We start from the raw sequence: 23,380 nt of genomic DNA on the forward strand, positions 1-23,380 counted from the left end.
AAATCAATAGCAATAAACCCAGTTTCACCTATAATGAATATTTGTTTAGTTATAGCTCTTTCATTGGTCTGCACTTTACCCAAGACCAGTAAACAAAAACTTGATATTGTTATTTTCAATGGTTGTCTTAATAATGTTTAACCCTACATTTGCATGACCTTCTCCAGTTGCCATGGAAAAGCCATCTGTGTTTTGTTCACTTTGCCTTTGCTGTCATCCCCTTCTAATCAATTTCTTGGCTTTGAATCTAGGCCAGACGTCGTTAATCACTTTATAACAACCCTCCTACCGGAACAGGTGGTAACAATCACCTTCACATCCCTCTCCAGATCATCAATAGACTTGTCCATGGCTTCATGTGGCACAACCCATTAGTTACATAAGGGAATACAGGTGAAAGTGGTTCGATGGGCCATCTGTAGGTCCCTTGGTAAATTATTGTACATTTTAATGTAATTGAATATTGACGAAGCATTCACGTGGAAGTTATGATTAAGCTGACGTGACTGCTCCTCATGTTATGCTTGCTTTGCTTGTATGATGCCCTTCAATGCTAGGTGTACATATTGTATTGAATTAAGCATTTCATTACGATCTCCTGCTGATGCCTGATCAGCGAGAGGAAAGATGAGGAGAGGCGCAATTATTTCCTCATACATCATCAAGTTGCAAGTCTCTGTGCGCGTAATGAAGTGCAGCGGAATAAAGGCCGCCAGAGGATACAGGGACATGCATGGAGGATAGCCAAATTTCCAATATGGACAAGTCATTGGATAATAATCAGCGGGCCACCGATCTGGATGAAGTCCTGGTTCAACCAGAAATGTTTAAAGCGTCGCTCAGAGTTGGAGAGAGTCTGGGAAAGATGAACGCTTGTTGTCTCTGTACATCAGAGAAGAAGGGGTTTGATGCTGGATATTGTGACCGTCGTTCTGCGGACCATGGGACCAGACAGACTTTCAGTCGATACCGTGAAACAGATGTTGAGAACAGAAACGTTGAGCATTATGGCAGCTTGTCAAGAATCAGTATCACGAGTGTCGACGGTGAGGATATTGATGGAAGACGTGTTAGTGATATGTTTGGGAGTGATTGTGTAGGACAGGTTGCTGTGACTGGGAGAAGGTATGGTGAGGACATTACCCCCCTTTGTGATGAGGACAAGGAGACCCAGCTGGGAGTGACCTACAGGAGGGAGAGTCCTTGTTCAGCTGACTCGCTGCCCTCTCCTGACAGGTCCGGACCATACAATGAGAACTATCATCACTTGAAGGATGACTCCTTGATCACTGGAGCATACTCCAGTGATGAAACTGATTCTATCTCAAACACTGATTATGAAGGAGAGACACTTACATCAGGGAATAAATCCAAGAGTGTTCCGAGTTCACCTGATTGTTATACTCCAATTGGTAGATATGATGCTGTTACATCCACTGGTCTGTTGCCAATTTTTTCCAGGAAATATGCCAAGAGACCTAGTAACATCAGTTTAAAAACACAGTTCACTTCTATTAAGTGTGAATGGGACAAAGTTTCATCTGAAATAGATGGATCGCGAAGGATAGCAATCATTGCTGAAATTCTGTCAATGATAGACAAGAATCTCCCTGAGAGATTGTTCATTTGGGAAGCACCTGAGAAGGATCCTTTTAAGGACAGAGACGATGAAGATGAAGATGGCCCATGTGGTTGTCAGTCTGAACTGGGCTGTAGCTATCTTGCCCATCAGACTGGAAGCAAGCACTCTGAGGCTCCAACAACAGATCTGTATGATTCTGTGGCTGGGTCACGACTCATCAAAAGCCAGCAGCAGTGTGATGGATCTCCTGGTCAGGGCTGTGATGGAGAATGTGCTGAGGATGAACAGGTAACTGGTAGCACACAATCTGTGTCTGCCTCTAGTGAGCCAAGCCCTCACCACAGAAAGGAGTGTGATGAATTTCCTGGTCAGGTCTGTGATAGAGAATATGCTGAGGATGAACAGGTAAATGGTAGAACTCTATCTGTGTCTACCTCTAGTGAGTCAAGAGTATTCAACAGAAAGGAGTGTGATGGATCTCCTGGTCTGGGCTCTGATGGAGAATGTGCTGTTGCTGATGAGGATGAACTTGTAACTGGTAGCACACAATCTGTGTCTGCCTCAAGTGAGACAAGAGTTGTCAACAGGGAGGATTGTGATGGATCTCCTGGTCAGGTCTGTGATAGAGGCTGTGCTGAAGATGAACAGGTAACTGGTAGCACACAATCTGTGTCTACCTCGAGCGAGCCAAGCTCTCACCACAGAAAGGAGTGTGATGAATTTCCTGGTCAGGTCTGTGATAGAGAATATGCTGAGGATGAACAGGTAAATGGTAGAACTCTATCTGTGTCTACCTCTAGTGAGTCAAGAGTATTCAACAGGAAGGAGTGTGATGGATCTCCTGGTCTGGGCTCTGATGGAGAATGTGCTGTTGCTGATGAGGATGAACTTGTAACTGGTAGCACACAATCTGTGTCTGCCTCAAGTGAGACAAGAGTTGTCAACAGGGAGGATTGTGATGGATCTCCCGGTCAGGTCTGTGATAGAGGCTGTGCTGAAGATGAACAGGTAACTGGTAGCACACAATCTGTGTCTACCTCGAGCGAGCCAAGCCCTCACCACAGAAAGGAGTGTGATGAATTTCCTGGTCAGGTCTGTGATAGAGAATATGCTGAGGATGAACAGGTAAATGGTAGAACTCTTTCTGTGTCTGCCTCAAGTGAGACAAGAGTTGTCAACAGGGAGGAGTGTGATGGATCTCCTGGGCAGGTCTGTGATAGATGTTGTGCTGAAGATGAACAGGTAACTGGTAGCACACAATCTGTGTCTACCTCGAGCGAGCCAAGCTCTCACCACAGAAAGGAGTGTGATGAATCTCCTGGTCTGGGCTCTGATGGAGAATGTGCTGAGGATGAACTGGTCACTGGTAGCACACTGCCTGTATATGTGACATCTTCAAATGAGGTCAGGGCTGACAGCAAGGAGGATGCAAGGTTATGTAATGCTGGCCATGCTATGCTAAGTGTCAGTGGGGAACAGCTGACTGAAAGTAGACTGGCTGATATTTCATCAGCAGATGGCATGAGTGTTGATAGCAGAGGAAATGGTGAGACACCTACTTTTCATGAACATTTAACAACTAGCACTTTTTCCAATACAACAAGCTTTGATCCAAGTCAGACTGCTTCAAGTGAAATGGGTGTTGATAGGGAAGATGATGAGACACAAGATGGAAGTCTGTCATCTATCACAACTGGTGTTGACCCAAGTCTGACAGCCTCAAGTGACGTGAGTGTTGATAGGGAAGATGATGAGACACAAGATGGAAGCCTGTCACCTATCACAACTGGTGTTGACCCAAGTCTGACAGCCGCAAGTGATGTGAGTGTTGATCGCAAAGACAGAGAGGCATCTATTTCTCATGACACTTTAAATGGAAGAACTTTGTCTGTTATTGAAGAAAATTTGAGTGTCTGTTGGCAGAATAGCCATGAACCTTTGACTGATGTCACATCTTCTGAAACAGTTATTCTTGGAGGAAATCTGGCTGTCTGTTGTGATATTATTGTTGACAGTAGGCAGGATTGTGACATACGTCCTTGTCACAATCCTTTGACTGACATGTCTTCTGAAACAGTAGTTATTGAAGAAAATTTGAGTGTCTGTAGGCAGAATAGTCATGAACCTTCGACTGACATGTCTTCTGAAACAGCAGTTATTGAAGAAAATTTGAGTGTCTGTAGGCAGAATAGTCATGAACCTTCGACTGACATGTCTTCTGAAACAGCAGTTATTGAAGAAAATTTGAGTGTCTGTAGGCAGAATAGTCATGAACCTTCGACTGACATGTCTTCTGAAACAGTTATTGTAGTGGACTCCCTCACTGAAACAAGTGACATGAGTGTTGCCAGTAGGCCGGATGGTGATTCATCACTTGTTGAACCTGCATCTGATGAAACAATGGCTGACATCACATTTTCCGAACCAGTAACAGTAGCATCTAGACAGTCTGCCTGTAGTGGCACTGGTGTTATCAGTGGTGAGGATGCGACTACTGATGGCCCACTGACTGAGGTCACATCTCAAGCACCTGCAGTAGCCCCTAGTGTTCACGGCAGACCGAATGTTGATACACCTGCTACTGATGAACCTTTAGCTGAAACCCCTGACACACCTGCCGATGTCACACCTGAAATGCCTGACACACCTGCCAATGTCACATCTGAAATGTCTGACACACCTGCCAATGTCACATCTGAAATGTCTGACACACCTGCCAATGTCACATCTGAAATGTCTGACACACCTGCCAATGTCACATCTGAAATGCCTGACACACCTGCCAATGTCACATCTGAAATGCCTGACACACCTGCGGATGTCACATCTGAAATGCCTGACACATCTGCCGATTTCACATCTGAAATGCCTGACACACCTGCCAATGTCACATCTGAAATGTCTTACACACCTGCGGATGTCACATCTGAAATGCCTGACACATCTGCGGATGTCACATCTGAAATGCCTGACACATCTGCCGATGTCACATCTGAAATGCCTGACACACCTGCCGATGTCACATCTGATATGCCTGACACATCTGCCGATGTCACATCTGAAATGCCAGACACACCTGCCGATGTCACATCTGAAATGCCTGACACATCTGCCGATGTCACATCTGAAATGCCAGACACACCTGCCAAGGTCACATCTGAAATGCCTAAAACATCTCCTGATATCACATCTGAAATGTCTGACACACCTGTCAATGTCACATCTGAAATGCCTTACACACCTGCCGATGTCACATCTGAAATGTCTGACACACCTGCCAATGTCACATCTAAAACCCCTGACACACCTGCCGATGTTACATCTAAAACATCTGACACACCTGCTGATGTCACATCTGAAATGTCTGACACACCAGCCGATGTGAAATCTGAAATGCCTGACACACCTGCCAATGTGACATCTGAAATGCCTCACACATCTGCCAATGTGACATCTGAAATGCCTCACACATCTGCCGATGTCACATCTGAAATGCCAGACACACCTGCCGATGTCACATCTGAAATGCCTGACACATCTGCCGATGTCACATCTGAAATGCCTGACACACCTGCCGATGTCACATCTGAAACCCCTGACACACCTGCCCATATCACATCTGAAATGCCTGACTCACCTACCGATGTCACCTCTGTAATGTCTGATACACCTGCCGAAGTCACCTCTGAAATGTCTGACACACCTGTCGATATCACCTCTGAAATGCCTGACACACCAGCTGATGTCACATCTGAAACCCCTGACACACCTGCCGATGTCACATCTAAAACATCTGACACACCTGCTGATGTCACCTCTGAAATGTCTGACACATCTGCTGATGTCACATCTGAAACCCCTGACACACCTGCCGATGTCAAATCTGAAATGCCTGACACACATGCCAATGTCACATCTGAAATGTGTGACACACCTGCCAAGGTCACATCTGAAATGCCTAAAACATCCGCTGATATCACATCTGAAATGTCTGACACACCTGTCAATGTCACATCTGAAATGTCTGACACACCTGCCGATGTCACATCTGAAATGTCTGACACACCTGCTGATGTCACATCTGAAATGCCTGACACACCTGCCAATGTCACATCTGAAACCCCTGAAACACCTGCCGATGTCACATCTGAAATGCTTAAAACATCTGCTCATGTCACATCTGAAATGTCTGACACACCTGCAGATGTCACATCTGAAATGTCTGACACACCTGCTGATGTCACATCTGAAATGTCTGACACACCTGCGGATGTCACATCTGAAACCCCTGACACACCTGCCAAGGTCACATCTGAAATGCCTAAAACATCTGCTGATGTCACATCTAAAACTCCTGACACACCTGCCAATGTCACCTCTGAAATGCTTGACACACCTGCCGATGTCACCTCTGAAATGTCTGATACACCTATTGATGTCACCTCTGAAATGCCCGATACACCTACCGATGTCACATCTGAAACCCCTGACACACCTGCCAAGGTCACATCTGAAATGCCTAAAACATCTGGTGATGTCCTATCTGAAATGTCTGACACATCTGTCAATGTCACATCTGAAATGTCTGACACACCTGCTGATGTCACATCTGAAACCCCTGACACACCTGCCAAGGTCACATCTGAAATGCCTAAAACATCTGGTGATGTCCTATCTGAAATGTCTGACACATCTGCCAAGGTCACATCTGAAATGGCTGACACACCTGCTGATGTCACATCTGAAATGCCTGACACATCAACCGATGTCACATCTGAAACCCCTGACACACCTGCCGATGTCACATCTGAAATGCTTGACACACCTGCCGATGTCACATCTGAAACCCCTGACACACCTGCCCATGTCACATCTGAAACCCCTGACACACCTGCGGATGTCACATCTGAAATGTCCGACACACCTGCTGATATCACATCTGCCAATGTCACATCTGAAATGCCAGACACATCTGCCAATGTCACATCTGAAATGCCTGACACTCCTGCCAATGTCACATCTGAAATGCCTGACACACCTGCCAATGTCACCTCTGAAATGCTTGACACACCTGCCGATGTCACCTCTGAAATGCCTGACACACCTATTGATGTCACCTCTGAAATGCCTGACACACCTATTGATGTCACCTCTGAAATGCCTGACACACCTATTGATGTCACCTCTGAAATGCCTGATACACCTGCTGATGTCACATCTGCAACACCTGATACACTTGACGATTTCACATCTGAAATGCCATACACATCTACTGATGTCACTTTTGAAATGCCTCCCACACCTGTAGATGTCACATCTGAAATGCCTGACACACCTGCTTCATTTGAAATGAATGTCAATTGTCAAACAGGTGAAAACAGAGATTGCAGTGATGTCGAGTTGCCTGGCAACAGAAAGTCTGACACAACTGTAGAAGATCTTGATGTGACCACATATCTAAATGTGAGGAGTGATGATAGTCCCACACACACAGGTGATAAAGAGACTAACACACCTGTAGAGGATCTTGACATCACCATGCCATTAAATGTGAGGAGTGATGATAGTCCCACACACAATGGTATCGATTGCTCCCACACAACCCATGGGGAGGACGACAAATACAGGGGTGATCGGAAGTCCAGTAGCAGAACAGATGACGATGGCACTGACAGAAATACAGAAAGGGACGACACAGCATGTGATGATACACTGTCAACTGATGTTATGGCAAATCCTCACAAGATTGCCTCAGACTCCATGAATGTGAAAAGTGGAAAGGAAGAATCTGGCAGTGATGGGCAAATGAGCACAGCAGATCCTGGTGGTACTGTATCAGAGGAAGTGGATGTGAGGTGTACGAAAGGAGAGAGACTTGAAGATGTTGAACAGCTATCAGGTGTCGTTGGAGATGTTGATAGAACTGCTTCAGGGGAAGTGGATGTGAGGTGTTCGAAAGGAGAGAGACTTGAAGATGTTGAACAGCTATCAGGTGTCGTTGGAGATGTTGATAGGAGCGCTTCAGGGGAAGTGCATGTGAGGTGTAGGAAAGGAGAGAGACTTGAAGATGTTGAACAGCTATCAGGTGTCGTTGGAGATGTTGATAGAACTGCTTCAGGGGAAGTGGATGCGAAGCGTATGAACGGAGAGAGACTTGAGGCTGCTGGACAGGTGTCAGTTATGATGGGAGATCCTCATAGGATTGCATCAGTAGAAGTGGACGAGAGTAGTTTGAAGGAGGAAGACAGACTTAGTGTTGATCCGTTGTTGTGCAATGGACAGCCTGACACAGGAGATTCAGGTGTGACAGGTTCTAGTGACATGACTGTGGACAGTCAGCTGTCTGATCTGTCATCACTTACGCCACTAACATCTCCGGAGGAAACTAAAGTAGGTAACCATGGAGATACTGAATGTAATTGTCATCCAACCCAAATTGACAAAAACCCAGATCAGCCAGAAGCATATGAAGCATATCCAGGTACAAACCTTGCACAGAGGACAGCTGCCCACAGAGCTCCTATTTTATGTCATGCTGAAACACAGACAGTAAATATATACCCGCTCACTGCTGAACCTATCCGTCGTGCGAATATTGAAAGTGATCGGAGGGATGACCTAGTTGACAGTGACCTTTCTCAGTCACATGACTCACAAGAACATGGAGAGCTGTCATGTGAGGATGGTGGTAGTGTGAGCATTCAATGTCATGATGACCTAGAGGGCTTCAATACCTGTTCACCATCGTATGACCCACCCCAGCAGCTTGACCCACCTCAGACAGGAGGTACCAAGAAACAAGAGATGTCACCATCGGACCAACCTGAACATCTTGACACACCTCAGACAGGAGGTACCGAGAAACAAGATATGTCACCATCGGACCAACCTGAACATCTTGACACACCTCAGACAGGAGGTACCAAGAAACAACAGATGTCACCATCGGACCAACCTGAACATCTTGACACACCTCAGACAGGAGGTACCGAGAAACAAGATATGTCACCATCGGACCAACCTGAACATCTTGACACACCTCAGACAGGAGGTACCGAGAAACAACAGATGTCACCATCGGACCAACCTGAACATCTTGACACACCTCAGACAGGAGGTACCGAGAAACAACAGATGTCACCATCAGACCAACCTGAACATCTTGACACACCTCAGACAGGAGGTACCAAGAAACAAGAGATGTCACCATCGGACCAACCTGAACATCTTGACACACCTCAGACAGGAGGTACCGAGAAACAAGATATGTCACCATCGGACCAACCTGAACATCTTGACACACCTCAGACAGGAGGTACCGAGAAACAACAGATGTCACCATCGGACCAACCTGAACATCTTGACACACCTCAGACAGGAGGTACCGAGAAACAACAGATGTCACCATCAGACCAACCTGAACATCTTGACACACCTCAGACAGGAGGTACCAAGAAACAAGAGATGTCACCGTCGGACCAACCTGAACATCTTGACACACCTCAGACAGGAGGTACCGAGAAACAAGATATGTCACCATCGGACCAACCTGAACATCTTGACACACCTCAGACAGGAGGTACCAAGAAACAAGAGATGTCACCGTCGGACCAACCTGAACATCTTGACACACCTCAGACAGGAGGTACCAAGAAACAAGATATGTCACCATCGGACCAACCTGAACATCTTGACACACCTCAGACAGGAGATACCAAGAAACAAGAGATGTCACCATCGGACCAACCTGAACATCTTGACACACCTCAGACAGGAGGTACCGAGAAACAAGATAAGACACATGACAAACAACTTGGCCAGTCACCACAAGCAAGACCCATGAAATATTCTGATGAAAACGTTCCCAAGCTTGAAGATTCCATGGCGGGAGGCAATGGTCAACAGAGACCCAAGACTATTTGTCTCCGGGATCCCCACCACCCATCTGAACACATAGGCATCAGCTCAGTGAGGGATGAGGAACAGGAGCAACATCCAGATAGTGCTGCTTCATTTGCTTGTACTGCAACAAGAGATGACAAGCTCTCGACAAGAAACATCAGTGGTCCAGGTTCTGATTGCCAGCATCTGTATGAAGAACAAAGGATCAGTTCAGTGATAGAAGGTCATGGGGAACAGGTTCATTATAATTGTGAGAGATTGTGTAAGGATGATGTGGCCCATAGATCCTCACCAATACCTGGTACTAGTGCTTTTACAAGAGATGATGAACAGTTGGTGAGAAACATTAATGGTCCAGGATCTGATCGCCAACATTTGTATGAAGACTCAGACATCAGTTCAGGACGTGGTAGCCCAATGGATGTGAGGAGTTTCAATGAATCTCTTGCTGAAAACTTTAACAGAATTGAAGAAAGGGAAAACTCTTGCAGGCATAGAGACAAATCTGGTGGCGGTTATGATGTCTCGGAAAGACTGGGATGCTTGAGAGATCCTGGGAATCATGGACAACTTCCTCCCTCTGGCGTCACTGTAACTTCTGGAGCTTATAAGGATGTGAAAATGTGTGATGATAGAGTACCGCAGAACCATGACATGACTTCGGACAAAGAATACTCCTGTATTCAGTCTGCTAGCCACAGTGTGACGATAGACAGCAATATGTCAGAAGCATGCTCATCCGGTGAAAAACATGTTCTGTATAATCCCCATGATGAAACATGTGCAAGTGTTGTGCCTATTAACCCCACTGACATGAACAGATACAGACATGTTGAATTAATTGAGCAGCCTTTGAATATAATGGAACTCCAACACAGCAGCCAAGATAGACACATATCAGCACCTGGTAGCGCCTTCATTCCCGTGGGGAGAAATCTGACAAAGAAAAGGCACTCTTCTGGATCAAGCATTTCCTTCTCATCAAATGACCAAAACCATCCAAGGAATCGACACTCATCGGGACCTTGTACTTCTTTCTATCCAGTTCAACACAACGTGTCTGTGAGTAAGGATTCAGCAAGGAGAGCTTTTGTTCCAGTGGAACAAGCCACACCCAAGGGTAGGCAATTCTCCGGAATAAGTGTCCACGCACTCGCTGAAGAGAATGACAACAGAAGCAATGCTGACCCAAGTTTCTATCGCCATCATCAACATTTAGACTCAGGGATTAGTTCCTTGTCTGGGAGTCCTATTGATGTGAGGAAAGGGGACAGACAGCTGGCTACTGAACACCTAGACAATGTGGGGCATTTGGACAACTATTACAGACACCCACATAACCTTGACACACAATGTTACGGAGGCAGTGATGGAGAGTCTCATTCGCATGATGGAGACCTGGAGGACATGCTGGGAGAAAGGAGGAAGGATGAATTAGCAGGGCTGGAGAAACAAACAAATAAGCATTGCTCAGAATCAAGTCCCAGAGTTTCAAGGAAAAAAGCAAATATGATTGTCCCATGTCCCTATGAAGATAATGACAATAAAGCTGGTGATCATTCAAGAAGTGAAAGTCAGAATGTTTCAAGTGCTTCACAACAGAATGTTTCAAGTGCTTCCCAACAGAATGTACCAAGTGCTTCACAACAGAATGTCCCAAGTGCTTCCCAACAGAATGTCCCAAGTGCTTCACAACAGAATGTCCCAAGTGCTTCCCAACAGAATGTCCCAAGTGCTTCCCAACAGAATGTCCCAAGTGCTTCCCAACAGAATGTCCCAAGTGCTTCCAAACAGAATGTACAGTATGACAGGACTGTTGAGGACACAAGGAGAGATTACAGTCATAATGGAATGGACAGTGTAGGGAGCTATGATGAACCTTCTGTAGGAAAAAACCCAGAAAGTTATGAGTGCAGCAGAAATAGCTACATAAGCATTGGAGCTGTAGATTCTGTTCCCAGTGACCATATGAGGAACAGAGAACATTCTGGTGATGTAGACATTCATTCTGTTGATGCAAGCATGCACTCTGTTGATGCAAGCATGCAGTCTGTTGATGCAAGCATGCACTGTGTTGACCATGGCATGCAATCTGTTAATGCAGGCATGCAATCTGTTGACGAAGGCATGCAATCTGTTGACGAAGGCATGCAATCTGTTGACGAGGGCATGCATTCTGTTGACGTAGGCATGCACTCTGTTGATGTAGGCATGCATTCTGTTGACGAAGACAGGCACTCTGTTGACGAAGGCATGCATTCTGTTGACGAAGGCATGCACTCTGTTGATTCAAAACCAGAACGAAATAGAAGAGGATGTAAACAGCCTCCATTCCAAGGGAATTCTGTAGCAAATGATAGGCCAGATGATGAGAAGGCTGATGAACCACACTACCCTAGTCAGTACTCTCCACCAACCATGACTAGAGAACAAACTCAAAAGCCTCAGGTTAATCAGCATCATAGCCCATCCCATGGACCAGCTGATGCAGTGAACCAGGCTAGTGTGCCTCTTGGGAATATGAGTGAGAAAAATGATCCTGTCATACGATCGGGCGATCAAGAGCAGTCAGTTCATCAACCTCAGCTGGTAACTCACGCAAATGACAGGTCGTATACTACACTCAGTGGACATATCAGAGGACATAAACAGTCTGGTTGTTCAGCTCAGTCGAGCAGTAATTCTTTGCCTGAAAACAGACCACAGTCAGTTGTCCTTCTTCAGCAAGATAATGAAAGGCGTGATGTGCCATGTCGGACTGAAGATGGATATCCTGGCAGACCTGAACAATTGCACTCTGAGCCGAACCCTGAACCTGCAGATCAGGTGCCCCGTCCATCAGATCACTGTGAGGACAAACATGTGTCAGTGAATTCCAGGGCCATGGTTGTTACTCCAGGATCCCAGGATTTACGGGAAGATTACTTTTCCCAGAATGACAGGAACAGATGTCCAACTGACCACAGAGAGCACTACATGGATGGGAAGAAATGTACGGAGCTTGATGGACTTGAAGTTACACAAGGGCAACCAGGCTGTGTGTCTGATAGGGTTAATGGAGCCCATCAACAAGATTCTACTTGTAAAAGTCACATGAATGAGAAGCCAGGTCAATGGGATGGGGAGAGAAAACGTCCCAGAGAAGTTAATGAATTTCCTGATAATTCTGGAGAAATTGAAGGATTTCCTAATACAAATGAAGTGCATAGCAAACCAGGTCAGTGTCTTGATTCAAAAGAAACTGATGGATTCACCAGCAAAAGTGACTTAAGTATTAAGCCAGGGGTGTGTGGTGGCATGACAGATAGACAACAACTAGCCTTGAATAATCATGGTGAAACTGACGTACACGAAAATTCACAAGGACAGCCAGCTCAAGTGCCTGACATCATTGTAGGGGGAATATGCCAACCTACTAGCACAGAAAGTGATGGATTTTCTCGTGTCAGGGACCAGCTCAATGAGCCAGATCAATGTGGCAACAGTGATCAAAGACAAAGGGTCCTAAATATTGTGTCTGAAAGAGGCACAGATGCTGCCTATGCAGAACCTGATCATGTCATAGCTAGTCCGAAACCCAGGAGACGGCGCCGCACGTGCAGTGGGAATGCTAATACATCCATAGAGAGGTACGAATATGAAGATGTGAAAAGTTCCAGAGAAAAGATAAATGGTATATTTTTTTTACCCATAGAGAGTCCCAGGAACTCTATGTTGAATATTTTGGAAAACTCTTCAGTAGGTGCCTCAAGTTCAAGTGAATTAGTATCAGAGGAAAAACGGTACGAATATGAAGACGTGAAAAGTTCCAGAGAAAAGATAAATGGTATATTTTTTTTACCCATAGAGAGTGCCAGGAACTCTATGTTGAATATTCAGGAAAACTCTTCAGTAGGTGCCTCAAGTTCAAGTGAATTAACTCCAGAGGAAAAAACTGTGGCAGGCAATTCACTGGATGATTTATCACACAGGCCGCAACAGCTGTGTGTGACACAAGACCATGCACAATCGGCAAGCAACAATGAGTGGGACTCGCACGCTAGCAGGTGCCTGCCTCACGAGTCTTTGACACAAAGTGGGCAAGGAGAAACACCAGGAGAAGCCGAGGAGGGTGCAGAACATGACACTGAGGGAGAAGGGGTCAGTGTGAAAGGGGGCCAAGCAGGAGGTGGAGGAGAAGAAGGTCAGCCAGACTCAGGTCAGAAAGATTCAGGTCAGGATTCGGGTCAGGAGAAAACGGAGCAGGAGGGGAACTGTTCTGCCAAAATGGATAGGAGAACACAACGAAGACGGAGTTCCGTAGATTTTCTTTCTGAGGATGGAAGTATTGATGAGGGCCGGGGGCAACTTGTACTTGTGAGCCGTGGTGGGGGGTACAGCCAGCTGCCCCAGGGGAGGCGGGGCAGCCTCCCTAGGGGGAGTAAACTGATTGGGGGTCAGATGAATGGTGATAGCAACTATCTGAATTCCTATACACATATGCATGGAGCAGGCAACCAGTTTTCGGTGAGAGCTGAAGTTCATGATTCCCAGGTTGCCCGGTACTACGGGCAACAGGAAGCTGGGCAGGTTTCCCGTGTGCCTCATCACCATGGCAATGCCATGTACAAACAAAGTCCTAGACGTCCATTCTCCAGAGCTGAATACGATTCTTCAATATCTCCCAAAGATTACGAGGAGGGTCATGACAGCCTGTACCCAATGCGGGACCCGAGTGGGATACGTGACATGGACTACCATACCTCACAGGAATACAGCCGCTCAAACAGCCCAGTCAAAGCCTCCCAGGCTAAAGCAGAAGCTTCAAGGAGAGGAGTGAAAAGCTATGGTGGGTCTTTACACAGTTTTTGCTTGGGGTAGTTCTCGTCACTATATGGTTGAAATAATGCTGTTGCGAGGTTATATTTAAACCCACTCACTCACTCTTGCTTGGTAGAAAATTGCTCGCTGCGTATGATGTTATTTCTACCCCCACCTCCTCCCTTTTGAGATAACTGATTACAATTTGATTGTTCATTGTTTTAACATGGTGATCAGGGAATAGTTGACCTCATTCGTCACCACTTGCCTCTTTCCTTAACCTGCAAAAAGACTCGTCCCCTATCGATGAATGTTATGTGTGAAAATACGACAATCCAATCAGAATTCGCATATGATTTCAAGTTCTTCATCAAAGAATCCCTCAGAAATATTTTTTGATTTAACATATGTCTTGCATCTAAAAATATACCCAAGGCACAGTTATATGTGTTCAACCATACTGTATAATTCCGCATGTCCAGATGTGCTTTAACTTGCATCTGAAAAATATATAATATATGGGGAAATATATATGAACCATAATGCGACGAGTTGACAATTATTTTAGGTATGCCCGTTTGCTCTAAGACGGAACCCGGTCCCCAAAATGGCCATGAGAGGGGCACGAGTCGCTGTTCGGCTTGTCCCGGAATAACACGAGTTGGTCACGAATGTACCTGACCTGTAGTTATTCGTGGTTTGTCAGCCACACGCCTGTGTATGTTTGTGGCTTTATCGTAACAAATCATCCTTTTTAATAACTGATTACTGTTTAGTTGGTCCATTTATTTGCTGCAAATGTTAGATGTTGCCACCTAGGGGACAGGACACGTTTGGCTTTTCGCGAACACTGGGTATCATCACTGTTTCATAGTGATCCATAAACACATGCTTAGGATGTAGACAGAATCATACAATGGAGTTTTCTTATGATCACAGAAAGGATTTTGTTGTTTTTTTATCATGCATTTGATTGAATTGAGGTCTATCTAGAGCCTGGGGATTGAAACACATAGAAAACCTGAAGCTTTTTATTTCGAATACAGAGTATGATATGAATCACAGTGCTATTTAGACAGTGGTCAAATGCAGGTATCAGAATTTCATTTTGTGGAAGCCTCATGTGGCTGAGTGGGTTAGATCGCTTACTTTGCTGGTGATTAGCTGACTAATTCTGACTACCCGACCCCCCCTCCTACTCAATGAACATCGGTTGGGATCCATCCAGCTGAGTGTTGTTGACACAGGACCACCATTGCTTGTTAATATCACCAGATATTTCTGCACGATTACACACAACATGAGGTGCAAATGGCTGTAACAACATCACGAATGCAACATAACTCATGCCTCATTGACCGCCTCATTCTACATACAAGCTCGCTGAGCCTCGTAAAGCCTTACATTGTTCGTGCTGCTTATTATACTCGCATTGTTGGAATGTGGCATGTGTTACATGTGGGTTACACAACTACATGACATTTTATGTCATGGTGGGCCACATTTTATATGTTGTTTACACGACTAAATGGCACTTTGTGTCGTGGTGAGGCACATGTTGCATGTGGTTTACACAACTACATGACATTTTATGTCGTGGTGGGCCACATTTTATATGTTGTTTACGCAACTAAATGACACTTTGTGTCATGGTGAGGCACATGTTACATGTGTGTTACACAACTACATGACGCTTTGTGTCGTGGTGGGGCACATTTTATATGTGGGTTAGACAACTATATGACACTTTGTGTCATGGTGGGGCACATTTATATGTGGGTTACACAACTATATGACACTTTGTGTCATGGTGGGGCACATGTTACATGTGGTTTACACAACTACATGACACTTTGTGTCATGGTGGAGCACATGTTACATGTGGGTTACACAACTATATGACACTTTGTGTCATGGTGGGGCACATGTTATATGTGGGTTACACAACTACATGACACTTTGTGTCATGGTGGGGCACATGTTACATGTGGTTTACACAACTACATGACACTTTGTGTCATGGTGGAGCACATGTTACATGTGGGTTACACAACTACATGACACTTTGTGTCATGGTGGGGCACATGTTACATGTGGGTTACACAACTACATGACACTTTGTGTCATGGTGGAGCACATGTTACATGTGGGTTACACAACTACATGACACTTTGTGTCGTGGTGGGGCACATGTTACATATGGTTTACACAACTACATGACACTTTGTGTCATGGTGGGGCACATGTTATATGTGGTTTACACAACTTAATGGCACTTTGTGTCATGGTGGGGCACATGATACATGTGTGTTACACAACTACATGACACTTTGCGTCGTGGTGGGGCACATGTTATATGTGGTTTACACAACTTAATGGCACTTTGTGTCATGGTGGGGCACATGATACATGTGTGTTACACAACTACATGACACTTTATGTCGTGGTGGGGCACATGTTATATGTGGGTTACACAACTACATGAGGGGCGGTCGGGTAGCCTAGTGGTTAAAGCATTAGCTCGTCACTCCGAAGACCCGGGTTCGATTTCCGACATGGTCACAATGTCTGAAGCCCATTTCTGGTGTCCCCCGCCGTGATATTGCTTGAATATTGCTAAAAGCGGCATAAAACCTCACTCACTCACTCACAACTACATGACACTTTGTGTCATGGTGGGGCACATGTTACATGTGGTTTACACAACTACATGACACTTTGTGTCATGGTGGGGCACATGTTATATGTGGTTTACACAACTACATGACACTTTGTGTCATGGTGGGACCATGTTACATGTGGGTTACCCACCTACATGACGCTTCGTGTTATGGTGGGGCACATGTTTCATGTGGGTTACACATGCTTGTCATAAACGGCGACTATGCTTGTCGTAAGCTACAACTAACGTGATCGGGTGGTCAGGCTCGCCGATTGCATGGATCGATGCTCATGATGTCCATCACTGGATTGTCTGACTCAATTATTTACAGACTGCCGTCATATTGCTGAGTGTGGCGTTAAACAACAAACAAAACAAACAAAGAGGATATTACATGAGTGTTTATGACATACTATGTTTACGACATTACGAGATTATAAACTAAAGGGCCATGCAGTGTATATTAAATCGGTCAGAGTTTACCATTGTCCCGTGTTTGAAGTGTATAATGCATTGGTGACACCTGTTGGGTTGTGTTTAGTCAGTGAGGAGGCAGATGTAGGTCATGCTCTTTGAAGCAGGCTATAATATACATGCAGCGTCAATTAGAAAGTTGTAACACTCATATGCAATTCAAGCTGGATTAAGCGTGACCAACCAGGCCATTGATTTACCTGTTTGCTGAAAGGTCTTTGGGATGTTGGATTATAGCCTTGAGATTTGGAAATGTGTGTGAATGTACATTGATGATAATTTGAATGTACATGGCGTCTGTTGTTAAGTATTTATCTCAGTGTCACGTTTCATGACTAATAGAGCAGCCATGTTTTTAATATATGATGTATGTATCCATTCTCGCGAACTAAGGTTCGTTTCAAGGCGTCAATAGCAGTAATCTGACCGTGGTTGCTGTAAATAACCGTGAGTTGTACGATCTAACTTCACACTCGATTTCACGAAACTAATGTAAACAATATTGAATGACATTTTTGATAAAAATAATAAAATATGTTCCAAAGATAGGTCCAGATAAACAATCAATACCTTTTTGTAATCAGATTGTATAATAACGGGATTTAATTGCGTACTTCAGTTCGGATTTGTTGACTGGTATTTCCGGAGTTACTTGCTCACGGTGATCAGCTGATAATGTTTTTTGAGATGGGAAAAAACATTGTGTCATTGCAAAACTTGAGTTTATTAAAAATGTAACTAAATTTTTGGAGCCATGCATTACCGCGTTGGTGCTATATTGATGGCCGCATTAGTAAGGGAACACTATCATTGCCGTCAGACTATATTTATGATTGCCGTTTCCATCACTATTTGATAGATGCATTGTAGAAGTGATTGTAGACTAGGAATGGGACGAGTCCAAATTTACTACCCAGGTACCCACTGCAGATCTCAAGAGATACAAAATGTCCAATTTGGATTTTTTTACCACAGATTAAACAATCTGATGGTGCATACACTGAAGTTGACTAAAGATATATCTTCCTTCAACCATATGAAAAGTCAGAAGGAATGGGTGCAAAGTCAGAAAGAAATGTGAACATTAGTGACTTGGAGTAATAATTTGACTATATAAGGAGTCTAAGAAAAACATTTATGGATGTCAACTTCTTTATCATGAGGAACGCAACATTTCAGGGTATATGCTTACTCCTTCATCATCAGAGGTGAATAAATGCTATGAAGCAGAGAACATATATATGTATCAAGTCTTGGAAAGGCATTTAGAAGTGATACACATGTTGCTCATAATACAGAAGTTGACATCCATAAATTCTCTTCCTTCTATAACTGTACCCATAAGAACAACAAAAGTAAAAAGATAACAAAGGGGGAAACAAGGGAAGCTAACAGTTAATTGGCGCTGATGGGTGATTAGCAATAGACAATGGAAGCCAGGACTTAAGGTATGGAGTCTGTTGTGACCTTGCAGACACTCCATGTCACGTTTCAAGCCAAATCCGAAGATCCAGAGTAGAATAGGTCTTCAGTAACCCATGCTTGCCATAAAGGGTGACTATGCTTGTCGTAAGAGGTGACTAACAGGATCGGGTGGTCAGGCTCTCTCACTTGGTCATCGATCCAAACTGTGTGAATTGATGCTCATGATGTCAATCACTGGATTGTCTGGTCCAGACTCGATTATTTACAGACTACCGTCATATAGCTGGAATATTGCTGAGTGCAACGTTAAACAACAAACAAACAAACAGAGAAGCCATTATTTTCAGTGTCAGTGTTGGGAGCCTTGTTGTGATGGGAGTGATATCTGTTGATGTGGACATGACATCCTGCGATGTATCCACAAATGTTTTCATGTGACAAGTCAGTATAGTAAGCAGGGGCCTGTACAGTTGTAAACACCTTTCACTCAAATTAACAAGATGTTCTCAGTAATTAATAGTTGATTAATCAGTGTCAACTCAGTTTATTGCCTATTACAGTGATTGACCGATAGGACTAGCATGTAGGTACGATGTATTTTTACAGCAATCAAAACAAACAAAGCTTGTCAGTGTAGATTATCTTCATTGTGTTACAACTGCAGACAGAAACTGCTCAGTCCTAACTGTTGATCATGTCCTTTCAAAATTTAAGAATGTCCGGACAATACTTTTTAAAATATCCGGACAGAAAAATTTAAATGTCCGGTAAGCAATATTTTAAAACGGACATTTGAGATTCCCAATCGGACATGTCAGGCGCATATGACGATTTCCGGACCCCTGGCCTGTCGCCTTTGGAAAATGGACAAATTTAATCAGTGATCAAGAACTTGGCACCAGATACCAGGTATCAAATATTTGTCCAGGCCTGCCCAAAGTCCGATAGTTTGGTCCACATTCTGCAACAGATGTCAGTAAAAAATCCCAAATTGGAATTAAAACATTCCCAATTCATATCAAAATACCGTATTCGATGTAATAAGCGCCCAGGGCGCTCTCAAAATTAGAAATAGGGGGCTCTTATTAGAATATTATTTTGGTGGAAAAAACAGAGTTGAAAGATAAATTTTGTGGTTTATGCCGATTCCAGAATTTAATTCCTCATAATTATGGGTGCATATAAAAAACGAGTGCATATTATACACGAATGAATAAGTCTTGTGTACTTTGATCAATCGGAAGGGGTGCTAATTGGGATTGTTCACTTGCCAATATATTAGCAAATATCGCCGTGGGCGCTTATTAGAGTGGGGCGCTTATTACGTCGAATACGGTATTTAAAACTTGTGTCAGACCACACATTCTATATGTCTCATTTCCTTTTCTGCCCCGACTGAAAAGAAACTGGGAAAAACATAAATTTAACATAAAAATATGTATTTTTATAATGTCTCCTGCTTGTAATATAGACCCTCTATACAATATAAAATGTTAGATATAAATTCCATGTCTACATCACTATCATATTGATTCGAGAAGCCAGCTGCTGTTTTAACTCCACGGCAGAATGACTTTCATATAAATATAGGATTGACATAGCTATTTTTTTTTAGTTTTATTTTGACCGAGCTTGTGTGGAAAAGCTGGAATAAGTCTGTGAAACATAAAATTACAAAAGTGTGGCCTTGTGGCGGTGACTTGTGTTACACTGAAAACATTGAAGAGGAAGTGGAAGGGGATTTAATGCATAATTATTGCATTGAATGCAATTTTAAAAATACTATGTTACTATAGAGAAATAAGCAACTTAAAAAAAGTCCCATTATTGAATAAACTTATTTTTTTCCCAATTTGCCTGTCAAGAGCACTTTGTTTGGAATCCTAGAGAAGTGCTGGAAATGGATGTTTCCATTATGATAGTTGTAGAAATAGCTGTACCAGTAGTTTGTGTACATGGTGGGGCACATGTTACATGTGGGTTACCCATCTACATGACGCTTCGTGTTATGGTGGGGCACATGTTTCATGTGGGTTACACATGCTTGTCATAAAAGGCGACTATGCTTGTCGTAAGCGACAACTAACGTGATCGGGTGGTCAGGCTCGCTGACTTGGTTGATGCATGTCATCGTATCCCAATTGCGTGAATCAATGCTCACGATGTCCATCACTGGATTGTCTGGCCCAGAACAAACAAAGAGGATATGACATGAGTGTTTATGCCTCAATAATTTACTGCTGTCATATAGCTGAGTGTGGCGTTAAACAACAAACAATGAGGATATTACATGAGTGTTTATGACAAACTATGTTTACGAGATTATAAATCACTAGATTGTCTGGTCCAGACTCAATTATTTACAGAACGCCGTCATATAGCTAACTTACAAAGATATATTTCTTCTTTCACCTGACCCACCAACCCCTATATTTGGCCCCGCCTTTTTAGGAGATAAACATCTTGTGTTTTCAGATGCCTGAATATTTTAATATTTGGTTCTTCCAGCTACTGTTGTAGATTCCTAATGAGATTTCAGACATTTTAAAATACAGAAGTAATCAGTCACTAGAAGCACACACTTTTTCTCTCGCTGATTTTTTGTGAGACACATGTGATGTCACTCTGGAATACAATTACACCACGTATCCGTAGTGTTGATTGTTGCTCGATTATTTACAGTCTGCCATCATAGGGCTGGAATATTGCCGAGTGCAGCATTAAATAACAAACAAACAAACAAACAAACAATTACTCCATGATGCAATGAATGACGTCGCATGCTTCCGTGATAACTGAACTATCCTCGTCAGCAGAATGTGGAGAAAAAAATTAAATCTGAATCAAAAAGTCAATTAGACTATATATTTCATGATTCTGGTACCCATTTCCCAAATACAAATGGAAGATTGTTCAAATTTGTGATTGAGAAAAAATATTTAAAAAAAATTAATAATAATCAAGAAACAAATTTGGCGTGACAAGCGAACGCTTTAACCACTAGGCTTCCCACCCACCCCCACACTTTGTGAAGCCTATTTCCTGTGTCTGTTAACGATGTGACATAACATGTTTGGAATGGATGATGAATGGCTGGTATTGAAAGAGTCCCACACAATCCGGGGTAGAATAGGTCTTCGCCAACCCATGCTTGCCGTAAAAGGTGACTATGCTTGTCATGAAAGGCGACTAACGGGATCGGGTGGTCAGGCTCGCTGACTTGGTTGATGCATGTCATCAATCCCAATTGCGTGGATTGATGCTCATGATATTAATCACTGGATTGTCTGGTCCAGACTCGATTATTTACAGACCGCTGTCATATTGCTGGAATATTGCTGTGTGTGGCGTTAAACAACAAACCAACCAACCAACCCACACAATCACAATTATGACATGGAAAATGTTGATGGTGTCCTTGACATTTCTAATTAGTACGAGCAGGATGTAGGGTAAGTGCCAAACTTGAAGTAAAAGGTCAGTGTTGTTGCTTCAATAATTCTCATTGCCCTTGACACCTATACGACTGACTTAAATGTAAATGTTGACATATTTTGAAAAAAACCCAGATGTACTAAATCTATATTGGTGTATCTCAATAGAGCCTATGGTCTGTCTCAATATGCTGTGCAGTTGTCAGTTTACATATTACATGCTCTATGATCTGTCTGAATGTGCTGTGCAGTTATCAGTTTACATGGTACAGGCCCTATGATCTGTCTCAATGCGCTGTGCAGTTATCAGTTTACATGTTACAGGCCCTATGATCTGTCTCAATGTGCTGTGCAGTTATCAGTTTACATGCTACATGCCCTATGATCTGTCTCAATGTGCTGTGCAGTTATCAGTTTACATGGTACAGGCCCTATGATCTGTCTCAATGTGCTGTGCAGTTGTCAGTTTACATATTACATGCTCTATGATCTGTCTGAATGTGCTGTGCAGTTATCAGTTTACATGTTACAGGCCCTATGATCTGTCCCAATGCGCTGTGCAGTTATCAGTTTACATGCTACAGGCCCTATGATCTGTCTCAATGTGCTGTGCAGTTATCAGTTTACATGCTACATGCCCTATGATCTATCTCAATGTGCTGTGCAGTTATCAGTTTACATGGTACAGGCCCTATGATCTGTCTCAATGTGCTGTGCAGTTGTCAGTTTACATATTACATGCTCTATGATCTGTCTCAATGTGCTGTGCAGTTATCAGTTTACATGTTACAGGCCCTATGATCTGTCCCAATGCGCTGTGCAGTTATCAGTTTACATGCTACAGGCCCTATGATCTGTCTCAATGTGCTGTGCAGTTATCAGTTTACATGCTACAGGCCCTATGATCTGTCCCAATGCGCTGTGCAGTTATCAGTTTACATGCTACAGGCCCTATGATCTGTCTCAATGTGCTGTGCAGTTGTCAGTTTACATATTACATGCTCTATGATCTGTCTGAATGTGCTGTGCAGTTATCAGTTTACATGTTACAGGCCCTATGATCTGTCCCAATGCGCTGTGCAGTTATCAGTTTACATGCTA

The 23,380-nt window shown here is 43.7% G+C and overlaps 2 protein-coding genes across 6 annotated transcripts in view; one reads left to right on the forward strand and one right to left on the reverse strand.

Annotated features, from left to right (window-relative positions):
• The window catches only part of LOC139461213 (uncharacterized), a 206,747-nt gene that overhangs the window by 135,199 nt on the left and 48,168 nt on the right, over window positions 1–23,380 (forward strand). For 2 of the 5 annotated variants that reach the window (XR_011652878.1, XM_071242815.1), the window contains exon 1: window positions 12,346–14,312. The exons of the other annotated variants lie outside the window; for them this stretch is intronic. Coding sequence is in view for 1 of the 2 variants with exons in the window: in XM_071242815.1 (XP_071098916.1) it covers window positions 12,368–14,312 (1,945 nt within the window). In the remaining variant the exon portion in view is untranslated. Of the gene's footprint in view, window positions 1–12,345; window positions 14,313–23,380 lie in introns of those variants that run through there. 5 annotated transcript variants of the gene reach the window in all.
• LOC139461275 (uncharacterized) lies at window positions 5,047–6,275 on the reverse strand. The gene is made up of 4 exons (XM_071242906.1): window positions 6,272–6,275; window positions 6,078–6,143; window positions 5,583–5,714; window positions 5,047–5,069 (listed from the first exon to the last, which is right to left on the reverse strand). Exons 1-4 carry the CDS (start codon window positions 6,273–6,275, stop codon window positions 5,047–5,049), a joined length of 225 nt encoding a protein of 74 aa, XP_071099007.1.

Source organism: Haliotis cracherodii, unplaced genomic scaffold (assembly GCF_022045235.1).
Source record: "Haliotis cracherodii isolate W230 unplaced genomic scaffold, xgHalCrac1.p SCAF_14, whole genome shotgun sequence".
NCBI lineage: Eukaryota > Metazoa > Mollusca > Gastropoda > Lepetellida > Haliotidae > Haliotis > Haliotis cracherodii.